We start from the raw sequence: 22,175 nt of genomic DNA, 5'->3' as shown, positions 1-22,175 counted from the left end.
TGCGGCTCATGGTTTTTTGCTCTAGCTATTTTTCTGGTTCATGGTTTTTTTGCACTAAGTGGTTTTTCTTGTTCATGGTTTTTTGCTCTAGTGTTTTTGTCTTTGCCTGTCTCGTGTTTTTGTCAAGTTTTTTGTCTCTTTTTACCCGGACTATTTTGCCATTTGTTTTTTGTCCTGTTTGTTTACCTTTTTGCCACGCCCTTTTTTCTCTGGATTAAATCACCTTATTTATTGCATTACTGTCTGTGTTCTGCTTTTGGATCCTTATCTCACCACACCTCCACCACCCCTAACAGAGTCAGTGTAGATCAGTGACAAGTCTGCACCGCGCCTTTATTTTATTTACATTAAAGTGCTGATGACACGTTTTTGACATCTTTGGTGATGTTTTATAACACAAAAAGTAATTCCCGATGATCCATATATTAATTCACGAAGGCGCCTATTTTACAAGTTATGATAAAAAACGCGGCTATTTGGGCAAATTTGACGGGGCTGCAGCACCCAGGAGACGAAAGAGGAGGAGGAGCTATACGACGTCAGCGAAAGAACCTTCCTCCTAACTTACCAGTTTGTTGTTGATGCGACAGGTGTTCAGTTTATCATTATTAGTATTTTTATTAGACATTATTATACATTATTATATATATAGTTATTATGCCTTCGCGTTGTGTTGCCGGCTTTTGCTCCAAAACCCACAAGGATGGGGTAAGTTTATTCAAGTTTCCCAGAGATCCCGAGCTGCATGCGAAGTGGGTGAAGCAAGTCAGGCGCACTCGTGACAAGTGGGAGCCCTCACCAACATCCGTCCTGTGCTCTGAACACTTCGATTTGGATTGTTTTGACACCCTTCCCAGCTTAAAAGAATCTCTTGGGTGTTCAGTTCAGCACAAACGTGTGTTACTACCATCAGCAGTGCCTACACAGTGTTGCCAGATTGGGAGGTTTCCCGCCCAGTTGGGCGGTTAAAGTGCATTTTGGTGGGTTTTGAACATATTTTGGGCTGGAAAACTTCAGCAGTATGTGTTTCCAGATACTGCTGAAGTTTTCCAGCCCAAAATATGTTCAAAACCCACCAAAATGCACTTGAAACCGCCCAACTGGGCGGGAAACCTCCCAATCTGGCAACACTGCCAGTATTCCGGAGGGGGTCTACTAGTAGCTATGCCGGATCCAAAGACAGTCCTCCTGTCAGAACATGTGTTGTGAAATGACATAAGATAAAGGTACGTAGAGCTATAGATTCTACATGATAATCATAAATGTAATCATAAAGTCGGCGTGATATCAGTCATGTATTTGCTTGTGAAAGCTTGCGGCTTTCATGTAACTGCCGCCTAGCAACGAGAGGCAAAGGGTAAAGAGGGTAGGCTATCATAGATTCTATTCGGAAGGGATCAACACAATTCTAGACTCCCAGAAGAGGAAGAGCTAGCACTAGAGAGTTCACCGGCGTTTTCATGCGCCATTTCCATTGAGTAGAACCAGAGCAGAACAGCCAGTGAACTGCAGCGCGTTCTTCCGCTGACGTCACAACATGGCCGCGAGCCACGGACCCAGTTTTCTTGCGCTGTGCAATTAAAAGTTGGATATTTGCGTAACAACAGCTTCTTTTCATGTAATTATAACAGAAATCTAACATGTTTGCCATGTTGTATAGTTTATTTAAGAAATTGCATAGAGTCATGTTCGTGTCATCAGCACTTTAAGATTTTAAAGTTTGAAATAAGTTATTTTTTAAATACGATTTTTAAAAAATAATCACCTGTGTATTTATACTGTACTAAAACAATTCTCCACCTCAGGCTCAGTGAATACTGGTGAATAACTGTTAATTATAGTTGGTCATGTTACGATCAGCTAAGACGTTCCAGAGTGTTTTCACACTGAGGCCTTTAACAGGAGTCAGAAGGTGAGACGTGACCTTTTACCTGCAGCAGGTTTGATTTAGTTATAATTATCATCACGTTTTATCATTTGGTTGATGACGTCAACTAAAACACAACAATTTCATTCAAGAAAAACCTTCATAAGTTTCTCCAGCGTTCTTTTTCAGTTCTCAAAACCCCAGTGCAATAATTTCCTCCGTTTTACTTCCTTTTTAAACAGAATATGAAGTAAAGCCCTTCTCCTCCTCTGATGTGTGCGATCTAAACACCTCTAAATGAATCCTGGGTAAGTTCTTGATGAAGGAGATAAAAACAGAGGAGTGTAAATGGACTGACTTTAATCTATAAGTGTGATATTGACTCATTTATATTCTTTAGGTTGTTTATAACCCTCGAGATGGACATATTTCTGAAACAGTGCAAACATAAAGACGGAGCATTATCAGCTTGAACTCTAATCTCAGACCGGATCATTCTTTTTTTTTAATCGCAGCTCTTGTAAGATTTCCGTGGTTCTGGTGGACATCTGGTCCAGAGTTCAACGAATATTCTGCAGGAGTGAACGAGCATAATGTCATCGAGGAGGTTATTGATGACTCGGCCATGAACTCAGCACAGGGTTATGTACAAATTAGTGCATGCGAGGGAAAGGAGGCGATTCGCTGGAGCCAAAGAAAACAGTTCTCGTGTAATGAGAGGATCGCTTATCGCTCCTGGCTAGTGCTTGGAAATTCAGTGCAAAAACAATGGATTGTTACACAGGGAATAGCGTGTGTGTGTGTGTGTGTGTGTGTGTGTGTGTGTGTAGAAATAAATGATGTGTACGTCTCCTGAAGCAAGAGAGAAATGTTACAAATCATCAGTGTATTATGATTAATGCTGAGTCTGTGGATTTGGTTCTACAGAATCTCTGGGCGTCGGATTACAGACCAGAACCAGGTCCAGAATAATTATCTGTGGACCCTCAACTACTAAAGGACTGTGGAGTAAATAAACGGGTGACACCGTCGGCGCTGATGGAGTAGAGCAGTTCTCCCAGAGGACGGGTCGTTTGTTTTAAGCAGAAATCTCCTGTGGCTGTTAAAGTGGAGCTCAGAGAGTCAGACATGAGAGCAGCAGGCAGACAGGAAGTTCACAAGCAGCATCATGATATGGAGCCATGCAGCAGCAGTGCATTGTGGGAAACTGGAGGATAGCTGTATCCACTCACCCCCCCAACCATCAACCAAATCCCAACACAGCAGCACTGATCCATCACACACACTGATCCATCACCCACAATCACTACAGCACACAGAACGTTGGGACACACACACACACACACACACACACACACACACACACACACACACACACACACACACACACACACACACTCATTTGAACTGGTTTAGAACAGAGACCGCCACATTAAAGGAAGACTCCAGAATTGTTGTAAGCTCATCATGTTCACGGTGTCTGTGTGTGATTAGACTTCACCTGCTCCATTAACTTTCACTTGTTTGGAACAGATTTTACTCACCAGGTCAGATTAGATTTCACTCGCAAGATTAGACAAGACTTCACATATTTGATTTGAGTAGATTTCACTTGCTAGAGTTCACTCAATAGATTTGAATCTTCTCGCTAGGTTAGATTAGATTTCACCCACAAGGTTAGAATCTTCTTGCTCGGTCAGATCTGATTTCACCCACTAGGTTAGATTAGATTTCACCCACTAGGCTAGAATCTCCTTGCTAGGTTAGATTAGATTTCACCCACTACATTAGATTAGATTTCACCCACTAGGCTAGAACCTTCTTGCTAGGTCAGATTCTTCTTGCTAAAATAGATTAGATTTTACTCACCAGGTTTGATGAGCTTTCACTTGCTAGGTTGGATTTGATTTCACTCACTACGTTAGATTTCACGTGCTTTATTAGATTAGATTTCACTTCATAGGTGCTCTTAGACATCACTTTCTAAGATAGATTAGGTTTCACCCACAAGGTTAGATAATAGTTTTATCAGTATTTTAGATTAGATTTCACTCACTAGGTTTGATTTTGCTTTCTAAATTACATTAGATGTCACTCTCGAGGTTAGATCAGATTTCACTCACTAGATTAGATTTCCCATGCTCTATTAGATTAGATTTCATTTTCTCGGTCAGATTGGAATTCACTTCCTACATTAGATTAGATTTCACCCACCAGGTAGGATAAGCTGATCAGCTTTCCCTTGGTAGATTAGATTAGATTTCACTCACTAGGTTTGGAATATTAAATAAAACTTATACCCAGTGTACGTCTCATCACCACATCTGTACTGTTCCAGCTGTAGTTTCAGTAAACAGGTTTTTTGTAAATTCTGGAATGTTCCTTTAATCTCCAGAATAAACTGAATTCGTCTCTGTTTGTGTTTCCAGTCACTGAATTTAATCTGATCATTATTCTGTGTGGTGTTTGTTGTGTGTATGCTGGACTGCAGGCTCAGACGGTGAGTGTGAGCTCTTGGCATGGAGTCAGTAGGTGGGAGTGGGAGGGTCAGACGGTGAACACTCAGTGAGACAGCACCCCGCCACCAACACAAACAAACAAACAAACAACAAACAAAACAAACAGTAAGAGCGGTAAAAGTTGCCCGTGTACGCTGACCCACTAAAATATTAGTATCATATCAAACCTCAGGTCACAAAATGTTCAAACAGTCCTACTGGGCATGGCCTAATACATAACCCACTGTCCGAGACTCTAACACTCCCCTTCACGTGCTAGGTTAGACTGGATTTCATTCATGAGCCTAGATTAGATTTTGCTTGCTAGGTTGGATTAGATTTCACTTGCTTAGTTAGATTTGATCACATTTCTCTCACTACCTTAGATTAGAATTCTCTTGCTAGTTTAGATTAGGTTTCTCATCCTAATTTAGATTGGATTTGACCTGCTATTTTAGATTAGATTTCACTCATTTGTCCTGATTTTTCTTGTAAGGTTAAGTTAATTGTCGCTTTCTACATTATATTAACTTTCATTTGCTAGATTAGAGTTTCCTCACTCGGTCAGACCACATTTCACTTGCTAGTTTGGATTACAGGTCATTCATTGGGCTTGAGTTATCTTGCTAGCTTAGATTAGATTTCATCCACTAAGTTAGATTTCTCTATTAGATTTGATCAGATTTCTCTCACTATATTAAATTAGATTTAATTTGCTAGGTTGGATTATATTGATCTTGGTTTGATGAGAGTTCTCTTGCTATTTCAGGTTAGATTTCTCTTGCTAGGTTAGATTACATTTTACTCATTAGGTTTGATTTGTCTTCCTGTGTTAGATTAGATTTTACTCCGTAGCTTAGCTTTCTGTTAGCAAAACAGAATACATGTGCATCAGTGAGAATGGGGATGAGAGTGTAGTGAAGATGCAAGGAGCAGACGTAAAGAAAGTTGGTGAATTCAAGTACCTGGGGTCAACTGTGCAGGAAAATGGGGGCTGCGATAGTGAGGTGAGAAAGAGAGTGCAGGCAGGGTGGAGCAGTTGGAGAAGGATTTCGGGAGTCATTTGTGATCGGAAAGTCCCAGCAGAAGTGAAAGGTAAGATGTATAAGACAGTAGTGAGACCAGCTGTGATGTACGGTTTGGAAACCGGACCCTTAACGAAGAGACAGGAGGCAAAGTTGGAGGTGGTGGAGTTGAGGATGTTAAGGTTTGCGATGGGAGGTTGGACAGGATAAGGAACGAGCACATCAGAGGGACAGCACATGTAGAGAGCTTAGGAATGAAGCTAAGAGAGATGAGACTGAGATGGTACGGGCACATCCTGAGAAGAGATGCAGAGCATGTGGGAAGGAGAATGTTGAGGATGGAGCTGCCAGGCAAACGAAAACAAGGAAGGCCAAAGAGGAGATACATGGATGTGGTGAGAGAGGACATGAAAGTGGCAGGTGTGGTAGAGAAGGATGCGGAAGACAGGGAGCAATGGAGACGAAAGATCCGCTGTGGCGACCCCTAATCGGGAGCAGCCAGAAGAAGAAGTTTAGCTTTCTGTTGGGTCACTCCTTATAATGTCAACAGTTTTGATGAAATATCTGTGTGAGGGAGGACCGAGATGGGCCTTGTGATTGGCCGAAGTGAAGCTGACACAAGCACTGCCCATAATTAGCCCCACCCACTTTACCGCTAAAATGATGATAAATGAAGCTGATGTTTATTGAGACTTTACGCTGCAGATTGTGGCCCAGAGAGCGTCAGATTTCAGTTCCCTGTGGCTTCATGTTTCAGATCAGCGTACTCAGGCAACTCAATACCAACCATCAGAGCAAAAATGAACAGAAACAAACCCCACCCCCCACACAGGAAGTGAGCGACAGTGAAGCAGCATCCTGTCAGTGCAACTTCCTTCTGAAATTCACTTAATCCTCCTTTCACCAGATTTCTCTTTGAACGTAGAGATAAACTGAGACGGAAAGTGCACTGAGGGATAAAGCGTGATGGTAACATCCGTCACTGTGAACAGGACTGGAGTCAGGATCGACATCAGCAGTGTGGAAACAAAAACCTGTAAAATATCTGATCATGAAAAAGAAAAGAGTTCCAGCAGAGACACGCGTCCTGTACAAACATCACCGCATTATAACACACGGCCTGGAGTCACTGCTGCACATCTCCACTATCTCCTGCTTGTTCCTGCAGGGGTCAAAGGTTAAAGTGTGTGTCTCTGTGTGTGTGTGTGTGTGTGTGTGTGTGTGTGTGTGTGTGTGTGTGTGTGTGTGTGAGATAGCAGTGAACCCGTCCCAAACACGCTTACCGGAAGGCCTTTCTCCCCCGGCTCGCCCTTCGGTCCTGGCTCGCCCTGCAGAGACACAGCGTACAGTCATCACCGCTGTTTACCTCCAATACTAAAAGAAGAAAGATTTAAAATCAAAGAAAAAAGAAGAGAAAAGGAACAAAGAAGACAAGAAGGAAAAATGAAGAAAAAGAGAGGTGATGGAGGAGAGGAAAGTGAGGAAGGTGATGGAGGTGAGGAAGGTGAAGGAGGTGAGGGAGGTGATGAAGGTGAAGGAGGTGAGGGAGGTGATGAAGGTGAAGGAGGTGAGGGAGGTGATGAAGGTGAAGGAGGTGATGAAGGTGAGGGAGGTGATGGAGGTGAAGGAGGTGAGGAAGGTGAAGGAGGTGAGGAAAGTGAGGAAGGTGAAGGAGGTGAGGGAGGTGATGAAGGTGAGGGAGGTGATGAAGGTGAAGGAGGTGATGGAGGTGATGAAGGTGAAGGAGGTGAGGGAGGTGATGAAGGTGAAGGAGGTGATGGAGGTGATGAAGGTGAGGAAGGTGAGTGATGGAGGTGATGAAGGTGATGGAGGTGAGGAAGGTGATGAAGGTGAAGGAGGTGATGAAGGTGAGGGAGGTGATGAAGGTGAAGGAGGTGATGGAGGTGATGAAGGTGAGGAAGGTGATGGAGGTGATGAAGGTGATGGAGGTGAGGAAGGTGATGAAGGTGAAGGAGGTGATGGAGGTGATGAAGGTGAGGGAGGTGATGAAGGTGAAGGAGGTGATGGAGGTGATGAAGGTGAAGGAGGTGAGGGAGGTGATGAAGGTGAAGGAGGTGATGGAGGTGAGGAAGGTGAAGGAGGTGAGGGAGGTGATGAAGGTGAAGGAGGTGAAGGAGGTGATGAAGGTGAAGGAGGTGATGGAGGTGAGGAAGGTGAAGGAGGTCAGGAAAGTGAGGAAGGTGAAGGAGGTGATGAAGGTGAAGGAGGTGATGGAGGTGAGGAAGGTGAAAGAGGTCAGGAAAGTGAGGAAGGTGAAGGAGGTGATGGAGGTGAGGAAGGTGAAGGAGGTGAGGAAAGTGAGGAAGGTGAAGGAGGTGATGGAGGTGAGGAAACCCTAACCACAACCCCCCCTGCAAGGAGGTGATGGAGGTGAGGAAAGTGAGGAGGTAGAGGTGTCCATCTTACTGGCTCCCCTTTGAAGCCCCCTCTGTCCTGGATATCCCAGAGGTCCCTGCAGGGTGAATGGTCAGAGGTCAGCGTGAGGATGTGGGGGGGGGGGGGGGGGGGGGGGGGGGGGGGGGGGGGGTGTAAAGTCAGGTGGTGTTATACATTTAATATTTGAAATGTCACTCACTCTCTCTCCTCGCTCTCCCTTTGGTCCTGTGGGTCCCAGTACACCAGGGGAACCTGGCTTTCCCTGAGAGCGTGAAAATATACGGTAAAAATATACACATTAAACCATCACACACACACACACACACACACACACACACACACACACACACACACACACACACACACACACACACAGGTCCATGAAGAAACCCCTGTTAAGAAGTTCAGCATGTGTATCATAGTGGTGTGTGAAGGTGTGTGTTAGCTCACGCTTTGTCCGATGGGGCCTGGGGGTCCGACTGGGCCTTGGGCTCCTGGGGGTCCTACACAAAGTGAGACGGGATGTTAGACGTTTCTGTAACAGGGACATGGTCCGAGCTCAAATACAATGACTTATTCGTACTGTGGCACGTTTCCTCTTCCTGGTGCTCCGAGTTACATGTCAGGCTTCGCTACAGAATCACACACACCAACCAACAACAACAACAACAACAACCACAACAACAGAGTTTTATGGCTAAACATCCAAAATAAGTCAAAAATGAAATCCAGCTCAAGGGGCTTTTAATGCTTTAGAAAGGAGCTGTGTGTAAACTGGCCTGAATACAAGATTAACCTCATCATCAGATAAGCGAGAAATTCTCCAACAGGAGCACAGGAAGTGACCCGCAGTACTGACGGCACTTGAAAACAAAACCTGTGGATATTTTCATATTTTTCTGAATATGTGAAAAGTTTAATGCTTGTGAATAGGGTGTGTTTTCTCAATTCTGCATAAAAAATATGAAATCACTGCAAAGATGCAAAATATCTTTATGCTTTACCCACTTCACAGCACTCATTATACCGTGTTCGTATAAATTTATTTATAGTTCTACTCTAAACAGCTGGAGTGAATTAAACTCAGCATGTTTCACTGGAAGTCAAAGTTTTGTTTCAGATTAAAAATTCTCCAAGGTGTCCCACAAGGTTCGGTACTTGGACTACTGTTATTTTCCTCATGCTATATACGCTCTTGCAGATCAGACACCGGACTCAACTTTACATATTACAGCTTAACACTTTTTTTTTTCAGATTATTTTTAGCGATTCTTTTACCTTTGAAGGCTCCAGCTTCATGAGCTACATGTTCACCAGAGATGCGTTATTCAAATTAACAAACAACGACAAACATACACAAACATTTTCAAACAGTTTTTTGTTTGCTTTGAGTTCAATATCTACGAATGTTTGAGAACGCACACGAATGGTGTGAGGAGGTCACACTTTATTAGCTTCTTCGTGCTTCAGCAACAACAAGCTGATATTAATTTGTTTTTAGATGAAAAAAGGATAATAACAAGGATATATGAAAAAGTTTTGCTGAGCATATCTCAGATAAAAATGCTGTTCTCTAAGGTGTACCACGAGGTTCGGGACTGAGTCCACTTTTAGTGTTAGTTTTTTGTGTATTAATCTGCCACTTGTTCAGATTATCAACAATCACGGAGTGAATTTTTGCAGCTCTGCAGATGATACACAGCTTTACTTAACCGTCATGTAAAACAGAACGTCTGAGTGTCTGAGATAAACAACTAACCTATTTATTAATGGAACATTTTTGGAAACTAAATTAAAATACATTCCTCTGTGCAATGATATTTGGAAATCTCTCAACATGTAAAAAGCAGTGTGTTTAATTCTCACCTGCTCAAATCACGCCATGCCTGCTGCAAAATAATTTATTACAAAAACTGGTGTAATATAATGTACAGTATAATATTCATTTGATACAGAGGCATTTATATCGAGCCCTCAGTGTCAGAATGATTAAAATATGCGTTGAGATAAATGTATTAAATTTAAATGAATAATTATATTATGAATATATTACAATGAATAATTGTATATATTTTTAAATAATTTGTCATTAATTATTAGAATACTACCCCAAAAAATCCTGTTTTTTTCCTCCCTCATACGAACAATCGGACTCCGTGACTCAAACCCCAGAGCAAAAATCAGTCGACAAATAAAACACAATGAAATACAACCCTGTTCATGATTCTCTCCCAGAGCGAGCTTTTGGCCTTAAACAGGATAAAGACATGATAATAAATCACAGAACAGATTTCATAACATCATTTTACAGCCATGATATACACGTTAGCGGACAAACAGATAAACCATAAAACGCACGAGACGTCAGACACAGTGTTTATAAAATTATACGAAACTCTGAGCGCCGTCCAGACGGGACTCGAGACTCAGAGTCACATCCCTGTTACTGAGGTCACCATGACTTTATTCACTAATAAATGTGACACTTGACTTATTATCGACTCCCACTGACTGAAATGGTGATAAAACTTTGCTGAACGCGTCTCAGAGGAACGAAGCGCAGCTAGAAACTCGCTGGAGAGAAGTGATGCTGAACATCCTGCGATTCGTAATCAATGTTAAGTGACTTTTGTCTTTTCCTCAATAAGAAACTTGGCTCAAGTTTTCTTAATTAATATAGATTTTATGTAAAAAAAGAAAAGATTTATATGACAGATAAATTGAGAAAAATAATGTGAAGGGAAAATTGCCAAAAAAATGTAAAAAAAAAAAAAGTGGATGCTGATTCATGTGGATCAGTGGGACGTCTTGGATCATGATTAAACACAAACTTTTATATGCAATTAGAAAAGAAATTAGCACTTAATTATAAAACTGACGTGTTCCAAGAAACTACGACATTGTTTCAGTGTCTGTGTTAAAATGTAAATATAGTTTTGTAAATAAATTAATAACATTTCAAGAAATAAGGTGTTAGATTCTAAAATTAGGTGAATAAAAAAAATTAAAATTTGAGAAGAATTTTTTTACGTTTATTCTCCATAGATTATAGCTTTTTTTAAAAACTGAAACCCAGAATCTAAAATTAAATTTAAAAAATGTATTAAAATGTATAGTTATGAAAATAAATTAGTAGCATGTTCATTACATTTTTTGAGAATGAAATAAATTTTTCGAGTACAAAATTTTGAAAAAAATGTTACTGTAAAATAAGACATGATAATTTGAGAATATTTAAATAATAAAGTCAAGAATAGAATCAGAATAATTCAAGAATAAAGTACAAAAGAAATAATTTTTGAGAATATAGCCTGCAATAAATCGTAATAAAGTCAGAATGTACTTGAGAATAAAATTGTAATACAAACCCGATTCCAAAAAAGCTGGGACAAAGTACAAATTGTAAATAAAAACGGAATGCAATAATTTACAAATCTCAAAAACTGATATTGTATTCACAATAGAACATAGACAACATATCAAATGTTGAAAGTGAGACATTTTGAAATTTCATGCCAAATATTGGCTCATTTGAAATTTCATGACAGCAACACATCTCAAAAAAGTTGGGACAGGGGCAATAAGAGGCTGGAAAAGTTAAAGGTACAAAAAAGGAACAGCTGGAGGACCAAATTGCAACTCATTAGGTCAATTGGCAATAGGTCATTAACATGACTGGGTATAAAAAGAGCATCTTGGAGTGGCAGCGGCTCTCAGAAGTAAAGATGGGAAGAGGATCACCAATCCCCCTAATTCTGCGCCGACAAATAGTGGAGCAATATCAGAAAGGAGTTCGACAGTGTAAAACTGCAAAGAGTTTGAACATATCATCATCTACAGTGCATAATATCATCAAAAGATTCAGAGAATCTGGAAGAATCTCTGTGCGTAAGGGTCAAGGCCGGAAAACCATACTGGGTGCCCGTGATCTTCGGGCCCTTAGACGGCACTGCATCACATACAGGCATGCTTCTGTATTGGAAATCACAAAATGGGCTCAGGAATATTTCCAGAGAACATTATCTGTGAACACAATTCACCGTGCCATCCGCCGTTGCCAGCTAAAACTCTATAGTTCAAAGAAGAAACCGTATCTAAACATGATCCAGAAGCGCAGACGTCTTCTCTGGGCCAAGGCTCATTTAAAATGGACTGTGACAAAGTGGAAAACTGTTCTGTGGTCAGACGAATCAAAATGTGAAATTCTTTATGGAAATCAGGGACGCCGTGTCATTCGGACTAAAGAGGAGAAGGACGACCCGAGTTGTTATCAGCGCTCAGTTCAGAAGCCTGCATCTCTGATGGTATGGGCTTATTGCCCCTGTCCCAACTGTCCCAACTTTGAGCAACTCGAATCCTACATTAGACAAGAATGGGTTAACATTCCTATCCCTAAACTTGAGCAACTTGTCTCCTCAGTCCCCAGACGTTTACAGACTGTTGTAAAGAGAAAAGGGGATGTCTCACAGTGGGAAACATGGCCTTGTCCCAACTTTTTTGAGATGTGGTGTTGTCATGAAATTTAAAATCACCTAATGTTTCTCTTTAAATGATACATTTTCTCAGTTTAAACATTTGATATGTCATCTATGTTCTATTCTGAATAAAATATGGAATTTTGAAACTTCCACATCATTGCATTCCGTTTTTATTTACAATTTGTACTTTGTCCCAACTTTTTTGGAATCGGGGTTGTATTTCAGCAATAAATTTACAAGGTAAAATAATAATAATAAAGTGGAAATATTTTGAGAAGAGACATGTTTATTATGTAAGGAATAAAACACAGACCATGCTGCTATACTGGAATAACGCAGGCTGGGGTGGTGTGATACGACACAACGCACACGCTGAGTGCTTTTACCCCTCTACCGTGGATTATTTTAGTAGAACTGTGTGATCTTTCGCTTATGTGTGTTATTTCATTTATACTACAGACATTTACCAACAACTATAATGTGTAATTTATTAACTTATTAATGAATGACATGACACACGTTAAAGGTTAATATGAGTGATGGTTACAAATGCGGACAAATTAATAAAAACGTCACCACATGAATGATAATGTTTTATTAGTCTCTGTGGATGTGCCGTTACTATGGAAACAATAACGTATCGTTGTTCACGTTAGAGCCGGAGTGTCTGTCTGAGTCGCGCTGTTATAGTGAAACCCTGCACACCTTCTGACCAATCAGATTCAAGACTTAAACCCCAGTGTGGTATCATCTGAAAACAATATTGTAAAGTTACCAGATAAAAGCAGATAAACTGTAAATGTTTAGATCCACTACTGTGAGGTGTAATGGTTTATTTCTGATGTATATCACGCTTAAACATGCTGATTTTCCACTTCACTGAGGAACACGTCCCTGTGCTGAGGAGTTTTTCGTCCTTGGTGGATGCCGTGGTGTTTGTTCATCATTAGCGTGAGGTATGTGTTTTGGAGTGGGCAGGGTCATGAGAAAATAAATCTTAGTGTTTTCATTCCTGTTTATTTTCTTCATTCGTTACACAAACTGATGGAGTTATTCGTGTTCTGCTCAGGGACCTTCTCTCTCCTGCAATATGGTCCTGTGGACTCAGGAAGCACAAATAAACCGATAAATCAGCCGCTTTCAAAGTTGGCCGGTCGTAACGCTAATCGCTGGTGGATTACCTGTGATCAGACGTGAACTTTAAATATGACTGATGTCTACTGTGGGCGGCACGGTGGTGTAGTGGTTATCACTGTCGCCTCACAGCAAGAAGGTCCTGGGTTCGAGCCCCGTGGCCGGCGAGGGCCTTTCTGTGTGGAGTTTGCATGTTCTCCCCGTGTCCGCGTGGGTTTCCTCCGGGTGCTCCGGTTTCCCCCACAGTCCAAAGACATGCAGGTTAGGTTAACTGGTGACTCTAAATTGAGCGTAGGTGTGAATGTGAGTGTGAATGGTTGTCTGTGTCTATGTGTCAGCCCTGTGATGACCTGGCGACTTGTCCAGGGTGTACCCCGCCTTTCACCCGTAGTCAGCTGGGATAGGCTCCAGCTCGCCTGCGACCCTGTAGAACAGGATAAAGTGGCTACAGATAATGAGATGAATGAGATGAGATGAGATGAGATGAGATGTTTTGCTTTAAGGCATGTTTTTGTAAAATATGATATTATATTACATGACTTGCCTTTTTTGTTTTTACATTCAGTCTGATTCGGAGATCAGTGTTTCAAACATTTCATAAAGTCTGCATTAAAAACTTTGGTATGTGACCAAAACAAAGCAGTGGGTGCCAATACTTTTGCCTAAATGAAACTATAGAGAAAGCCAAGTACAAACTTTGCCACTGAGCTTTAAAATAGAACACGTTTCTGTGGCTGAATCTCAAAACAATGCACTATGTAGGGGGTAAAACACCATTACGTCACATAGTGAGCATGTGTAGTGAACAAGCAGCGATTTGGGATTTAAAGATGGTGAATTTTACGTCCAAATACGGAGATAAATCCCAACAATATGACAACATGACTTTAGGTAAGTAAACAAAACAAGACAGGTTTCGAGTTTTATTCTGTAATTGTTATATTTCCTCTTAAAGCGCTCAGAAAAAGAACTGGATTACAATCACACGGAGCAGGAAACATTTTCTGAACCTTTCCACAACCTTCAAGTGAATCGTACACCATCATCATCGTTTCCTAGAAACAGGAACACGAACATGTTCATCTGAGTTTTTACTTTCGATCTTGAAATCATCTAAATAAATCACAATTTTGCTCACTATAATTTTGCACACGCACGTAAGTAAGTTTAAAGCTGGAAAGGATTAAAAATGTCTAGGAATAGGTTTAATACTTTTACATTTGGTTTACTGTAAACTTATAAGAAGAAATATTCCACAGACCCGAGTGTTTACTGGGAAATCCACCATTCATACTTCTCATCCGAGCTCCATCCGGGACATGGAGAACCAAAACCGCGACATAAATCTCTGTCACTCGTGAGGAAATCGATGATAAATTTGTTTTGATAAATTTGGGGACTTTTTGTTTGTGAATTTGTCGTTATAATAAAAAGAAAATACCAAACGTTGGCTTTAAGATATGAAGTTTATCTTCTCGTGTTGAAAAGCTCACATTTTTCAGACGAAATACGTCGCGGATCTGAGTGACATATTTAAATAACATTGTCTGGCTTTTTTTTCGTGGTCTATCAGATATATTCCATTCAGCGAGCATGATACTGAACGAGTCGAAGACGAGGAGCTGAATGGAATATATCTGATAGACCACGAAAAAAGCCAGACAATATTCATCTCATCTCATTATCTGTAGCCGCTTTATCCTGTTCTACAGGGTCGCAGGCGAGCTGGATCCTATCCCAGCTGACTACGGGCGAAAGGCGGGGTTCACCCTGGACAAGTCGCCAGGTCATCACAGGGCTGACACATAGACACAGACAACCATTCACACTCACATTCACACCTACGCTCAATTTAGAGTCACCAGTTAACCTAACCTGCATGTCTTTGGACTGTGGGGGAAACCGGAGCACCCGGAGGAAACCCACGCGGACACGGGGAGAACATGCAAACTCCGCACAGAAAGGCCCTCGCCGGCCATGGGGCTCGAACCCGGACCCTCTTGCTGTGAGGCGACAGCGCTAACCACTACACCACCGTGCCGCTCTTAAAATTAAGATTCTTTTGATTAACTTGCGCATTTTTTTTTGTGGATGTGTCCATATAACATAAAGAACGTTACACGGTGGCGCAAAGATATGATGTTTATCTTCTCCTGTTGAAAATATTTTTTCACTTGTTCACTTTGCTCACTCGTGAAATATCCATTCACCACTCGAAGATAAACTTCAGATCTTATATACGGCATACATTTGCCTGTATTCCACTTTCAATAACTTGCTGTCATTTTTTGCAGTGTAGGAACATCTCGGGACATCATTAACCCATACACTGTATGGATCAGTTTTAAACGTCACTGCCAGTGGCTCGGGATTTATTTTTATTCTTAGTCCCGTCTCCGTCCATCCTGCAGCGTAACCTGTTTCACTGCCACGAGACTGAGGTGAAAAACCCCAGTGACAGGAGATTATTTACAGGTCTGAGTGAAAATGGAAATGGAATATAAATAATAATAAATAGATCCACAGAAGTGAGGAGCAGAAACATGACTGACTATAGACGCGTCCAGGCCAGTTTGTGCGTTTTAAATTTAAGTGAGCCGTTTATCAAAGCTGAATCTGCTGTCCATCACGAGGGCATGAACATCTGGCTCTCTTCAGTTCTGCAGTTATAGAAGAAGAAGAAGGAAAAACCTCATGCTGGATGTGATTTACTCTGATATTCATGTGAGATTCGAACAGCTGGTACCGAGCAAAACAAATTAGTGAGTGATTTGATTTGTATTGCTTTTGCTCTTGGCCTGAATTCCGCTGCGTGATCTGCAGCTCTGTTACTGCGGTGCATGAAACCTTAGAAGGTATAAATGTGTGTGCTTAGTACACATCATGGAAACACACACACACACACACACACACGGGAAAGAGACGCTGGGCCGTGGATTCTGATTCTTGTAATCAGATGAGGCCTCGTGCTCCCACTACAGTGTGTGTTTAATCACACGCCTCAAAAATTCTGAAAAAAAAAAACAACCCAAAACTTTTTCTGAAATACTTTTCAACTATGCAAAAAATTCTATCTTGTCATTGATCCTCCACTCATCTCTCTCTCTCTCTCTCTCTCTCTCTCTCTCTCTGTGTTGATGATGGTGGTGACGATGAAGGTCATCAGCATGTGACTTACATTATTTTCATCCTCATCAAAACCCTTCACTGACCCTCCTCCCCTGTGGCTGGAGGTGGAGTCACCTGGGAAGAGACCACGCCCATCACATGGTCTCAGGGATGGAAAACAACTCGAGTGACTGTATTTTGTTGCTGTACTTAAATACTCGCTGGACTGTTTTTGTCAGATTTGTATTTCTACTCAAGCTGAGAAAACACAACACGTCTCGTATTAATTAGTGCCTCGTTATACCCCAAGCAGTGAGCGTGTGCAGTGAACACACGGATTTTACACGGAAAAATTGAGTTAAATATGAGCTATAGGACAACTAACTACATAAATAAAATAAACCTGAAATCCATTCTAATGTATAAAAGGAGGTTTGGAAAGACAGAGCACTTTAACACTCCTGAAGATAACGTTCCTGAACTAAATGCTAAAAAAAGATCTTCTAGCCAGAGACACGTCTACAATCAGGACACGTCGAGCTGTTTTAGCGGCTATTGACCTAAAATTATCCATAAATATAACTAAAAAAGTGTCAGTTACACACAGGACTAAGACATGATTCACTACAAACTGGATATTTTTATATGTTTATGGTGTAGTGAAGAATTTGATCAGTGAACACAAAACGTCCTGGATCATCTGGGTTTACTGGCAAAGTAGGACACGGCATTAATCATTTTAAAACTCATTTTATTCGTGTACGTCGTTTTATTTTGATGTTCATCGTGCTAAAATGCAGATTACGCTGCTTGCCTGTTTTTCACTGCCTCTGGTTTGTTGCTATGGAACAATAAACATATAAATGTAAAAATGTGACTGATGTGTGTACAGTCGTGTGTGTGTGTGTGTGTAACAGAACTGACCTATGGGTCCTGGAGGTCCCTGAGGTCCCTGTGCAGGAACCAGTCGAGGATCAGGGAAACTATTGGACAACAGCAGGTTTTTCTTCTCACCTGTAAACACACACACACACACACACACACACACACACACACACACACACACACACACACGCAGCATGAGTGTTAGAGATCAGTGCTGGTCGCTGCTGACCTCAGATCAGTGTTTCATCTCGTTGCTGACTGTGAGAGAGATCTGGACGCAGGTTGGCAGAGAAAGCTCATTAATATTCATGAGGAAAGTGCTCCCTGATTGGCTGGTGAATGCCTTAATGTTTCACTCTGTTGTTCTGACCTGGGAACCCCATCTATGGCATTAAGGTAAGGGGTGGGGTTAGGGATACAAAAGACATTCTCTGGCCAATCAGGTTGCAATTTCGTCATGAATATTCATGAGTAAAATCACAGTCTGGACCTGAAACCCAGGATCAGGAAGTCATTAGATCAAGGCATCATTACTGCCTCTGTCCTGTAGGTGGAGCTGCTCTGACATGAAACTCTCAGTCTTTTAGACCGGAAACAAACAGCACAGTGCTCAGTTCTAATTATTTAATTAAACTGCAATACAAATATAAATATAAAAACATTCTTTAAAAGGAAAAAGATTGTCCTCGATGTTCTTCGGGTTTATTCTGAGCTGAGGAAAATAACTTTCAGATTCAGCACTAAACAAGAATAAACAGTTATTTTATATATTTAATTATACGTTTAATAAATACAGTTAGACTATATTTATAATTCTGAATGCTTTGTAATTTCTTTGTAAGATTTCTGCATTGAGGTGGCACGGTGGTGTAGTGGTCAGCGCTGTTGCCTCACAGCAAGAAGGTCCGGGTTCGAGCCCCGTGGCCGGCGAGGGCCTTTCTGTGTGGAGTTTGCATGTTCTCCCCGTGTCCGCGTGGGTTTCCTCCGGGTGCTCCGGTTTCCCCCACAGTCCAAAGACATGCAGGTTAGGTTAACTGGTGACTCTAAATTGAGCGTAGGTGTGAATGGTTGTGTGTCTATGTGTCAGCCCTGTGATGATGATGAAGAAGAAGAAACCTTTATTTGTCACATGCACACTTCAAGCACAGTGAAATTCATCCTCTGCATTTAACCCATCTGAAGCAGTGAACACGCACACACACACACCCAGAGCAGTGGGCAGCCACACACAGCACCCGGGGAGTGGTCAGGGGTTCGGTACCTCGCTCAAGGGCACCTCAGCCCAAGGCCGCCCCATGTTAACCTAAACTGCATGTCTTTGGACTGTGGGGGAAACCGGAGCACCCGGAGGAAACCCACGCGGACACGGGGAGAACATGCAAACTCCACACAGAAAGGCCCTTGCCGGCCGCTGGGTTCGAACCCGGAACCTTCTTGCTGTGAGGCGACTGTGCTCACCACTACACCACCGTGCCACCGCCCATTGACCTGGCGACTTGTCCAGGGTGAACCCCGCCTCTCACCCAGAGTCAGCTGGGATAGGATCCAGCCTGCCTGCGACTCTGTACAGGATAAGTGGCTAGAGATAATGGATGGATGGATTTCTGCATTGAGCTTCATTACCTTGGACTCCGGTGTTTTAGATAATTACTGCTCACATTTACAGACTCAAAACAAACATTAATAAATCTCTACTGCTACGGAGTTGGAGTTTTCACTGCTTTCATTTCGTCCAATTGCAGACATAATCATGAACATTATTTCTGGTGTGTTCTGTGGTCAAAACCTCAATTTTAATGGGAACATGTTTGCTTTTTGATATAAATTTTGAGTAGCTGTATGACAGACAGTACGACTCAAACTATATCGAGTGCAGCTTTGGTTAATGCATCATTATCGTCACTCAGCACCTTTACATGTGACTTTGTATGCCAATTTAAAACAAAACATCAATATAATAAACATTGTACTACAACTAAAAGCCAAATGTTGTGCATTATTATTATTATTATTATTATTATTATTATTATTATTATCATCATCACCAACCTGCTGTAACCTTTACATGTTATTCAAGTGACGAGCTACTGATCTCTTTCCCCCACGTTTTTATTCGAATGTGTCACTTTGAACACGATCCCTAACTACTGTCCCTAACATCAAGCATCAAGTCAACATTTATCCTGGTCAGAACATCTGAGTCACAGAGCTGCTGCTTAGAGACGGAGTGATCTTAACGGACGTGTCAAATACAACAACAACAATCTGTCTGATCTGACTAACTCAGAACAGCACCGTTACTCAACTGATGAGAGAAAACAAGTCAAAATTACAAAAAAACCCAAACATCCCAATTATCCGAGCTCACCAGGGGTATGTGAATGCTTCCAGAAACGGTGTTACACACACACACACACACACACACACACACACACACACACACACTCCCCACCCTACTGTTTCAGTCCTCATACATCTGGAAGTGGTTGAGTGACATCAGCGTTCGATGTCAGACAGACAGGTCTGTTTCTCCCAGCGTGGGGCTGTAGTGTCTCGCCTGTCTCACCCCCCACTGTCCCTCCCTGTGTATCATATCTCTCTATCCGTCCCTCAGAAACACTCCAGGACCTGAACCTTTATCTCATCCTCTATAATCTCATCATCTCAGAACCTTCAGATCATCACAAACTCAAAACACATCATCGCTTCTCCTGGACTGAGCTTTTATTTATTCATCATCTTTATCTTCCTCTCTCTCCGGAGCGCCGCCTCCACCTCAGGGCCATCAGTACTGAGGAGCTCTCCTGATCACAAGGATTATGATGGTGGTAATGATTATGATGATTGCAGAGCTATTATTATTATTTATTTTTTTAAAATGTATTGGCACCCTTAATTGCAGGCAATAAGGAAGTGTACACTAAAAAAGGAATGAAAGCTGGTAGATGGAAAAAGAAAGAAGTACAGTTGTGAGGAGGAGGAAGAGTAGGAGAAGAAGTGAAGAGGAGGTGGGCGGATGTGATTAGATGTGAGGGGTTGTGGGTGGACAGATGTGATTAGACATGAGAGGTAGTGGACGGATTAGATGTGATTAGACATGAGGGGTAGTGGACGGACAGATGTGATTAGACGTGAGGGGTAGTGGACGGATTAGATGTGATTAGACGTGAGGGGTAGTGGACGGACAGATGTGATGTGATTAGACATGAGGAACAGTGGACGGACAGATGTGATTAGACATGAGGGGTAGTGGATGGACAGATGTGATTAGATATGGGGGTAGCGGACAGATTAGATGTGATTAGACATGAGGAACAGTGGACGGATTAGATGTGATTAGACATGAGGGGTAGAGGACGGACAGATGTGATTAGACATGAGGGGTAGTGGACGGACAGATGTGATTAGATGTGAGGTGTAGTGGATGGACAGATGTGATTAGATGTGAGGGGCAGTGGACAGATTAGATGTGATTAGGCGTGAGGGACAGTGGACGGACAGATGTGATTAGACATGAGGGGTAGTGGACAGACAGATGTGATTAGATGTGAGGTGTAGTGGATGGACAGATGTGATTAGATGTGAGGGGCAGTGGACAGATTAGATGTGATTAGACGTGAGGGACAGTGGACAGATTAGATGTGATTAGACATGAGGGGTAGTGGGCGGACAGATGTGATTAGACATGAGGGGTAGTGGACAGACAGATGTAATTAGATGTGAGGTGTAGTGGATGGACAGATGTGATTAGATGTGAGGGGCAGTGGACAGATTAGATGTGATTAGGCGTGAGGGACAGTGGACGGACAGATGTGATTAGACGTGAGGGGTAGTGGGTGGATTAGATGTGATGGTACATGATCAGATGTGAGTGCTGTCTTACTGTCGTCAGAGCCAGAAGCTGGAGGTCCAGGAGGTCCTGGTGGTCCTGGAAGCCCAGGTAAACCCCTCTCTCCTGGAAGCCCTGGTGGTCCCCGAGGACCTGCAGAGGAGAGGAGCAGAGAGGAACTGTCAACATCACACTGAGCTTCACTACCACCAGAGCTTCGTTAGTGAGAGGAGCCCTGTAATAAAGAGGAGAGCAGACAGACAGGTAGCAGAGAGGCCACCTCTCCATACCCCCCTTTACCCAACCCGTCTCACTCTGTCTGTCTGTCTCTCTGTGCCTTTCTCTCATGAGTACACAATTATAAGGCGCCGTTCTTCTCACAGAGGCCAGGAGAAATATGAGAAACTTCACCATGTTCTTTATCCTCCCTTATCTCCTCACTGGGGGTGGGGTGGGGGGTAAAAAGCTGGGTGAGAGGAAAATAAATGAGATGAAGAGCAAGGCAGAGGGAGAGAAACAAAGAGAAAGAATGAGAGAAAAGTGCAAAGTACTACAGATGATAGAGAAAGAAAAGGGACAGAAAATAGTGGAAGAAAGAAAAATCACAAACGAATGACGAAAAGAAACAAACAGAAAAATGAGAGAAAAGATAAAGAGAAAAGGGAGAGATAGAGGAATAATGACAACAGGAGTAGACTCAGTGCTTCAGGTGTCTGAAAGAAAAAAGAGAAAATTAGAAAAGCAAAAAAAACCCACCTGTATTACAAAAAGATAAAAAGTGAAGAACAAAATCAAAGAAAATTAAAATGCTGACAACAGATCATTCTGTTCATCAGGAAGAATAAGAAGGAGGAGAGGAAAGCAGGGGACAGATAAAAGACAAAACAAGAAAAGGGTGAGAGAAAAGGAGAAAAAAACAGAAAGAAGTAACGAAGAAAGACAGAAAAATAAATA

General features: G+C 42.0%; 1 protein-coding gene and 1 long non-coding RNA gene across 2 annotated transcripts in view; one reads left to right on the top strand and one right to left on the bottom strand.

Moving 5' to 3' along the window:
* The window catches only part of emid1 (EMI domain containing 1), a 140,501-nt gene that overhangs the window by 8,827 nt on the left and 109,499 nt on the right, over positions 1-22,175 (bottom strand). The window contains 7 exon segments of the mRNA XM_060907536.1: positions 6,674-6,718; positions 7,818-7,835; positions 7,837-7,863; positions 7,987-8,049; positions 8,238-8,290; positions 17,432-17,521; positions 21,276-21,374. Of these exon segments, the coding sequence (XP_060763519.1) occupies positions 6,674-6,718; positions 7,818-7,835; positions 7,837-7,863; positions 7,987-8,049; positions 8,238-8,290; positions 17,432-17,521; positions 21,276-21,374 (395 nt within the window).
* On the top strand, positions 1,812-4,238 carry LOC132872612 (uncharacterized). The gene is made up of 3 exons (XR_009651459.1): positions 1,812-1,912; positions 2,110-2,175; positions 2,795-4,238. It is a non-coding gene; the product is annotated as an uncharacterized LOC132872612 (long non-coding RNA).

The sequence above is a fragment of the Neoarius graeffei genome, chromosome 24 (assembly GCF_027579695.1).
Source record: "Neoarius graeffei isolate fNeoGra1 chromosome 24, fNeoGra1.pri, whole genome shotgun sequence".
Taxonomy (NCBI): domain Eukaryota; kingdom Metazoa; phylum Chordata; class Actinopteri; order Siluriformes; family Ariidae; genus Neoarius; species Neoarius graeffei.
This window is presented reverse-complemented; position numbering and strand designations above follow the sequence as displayed.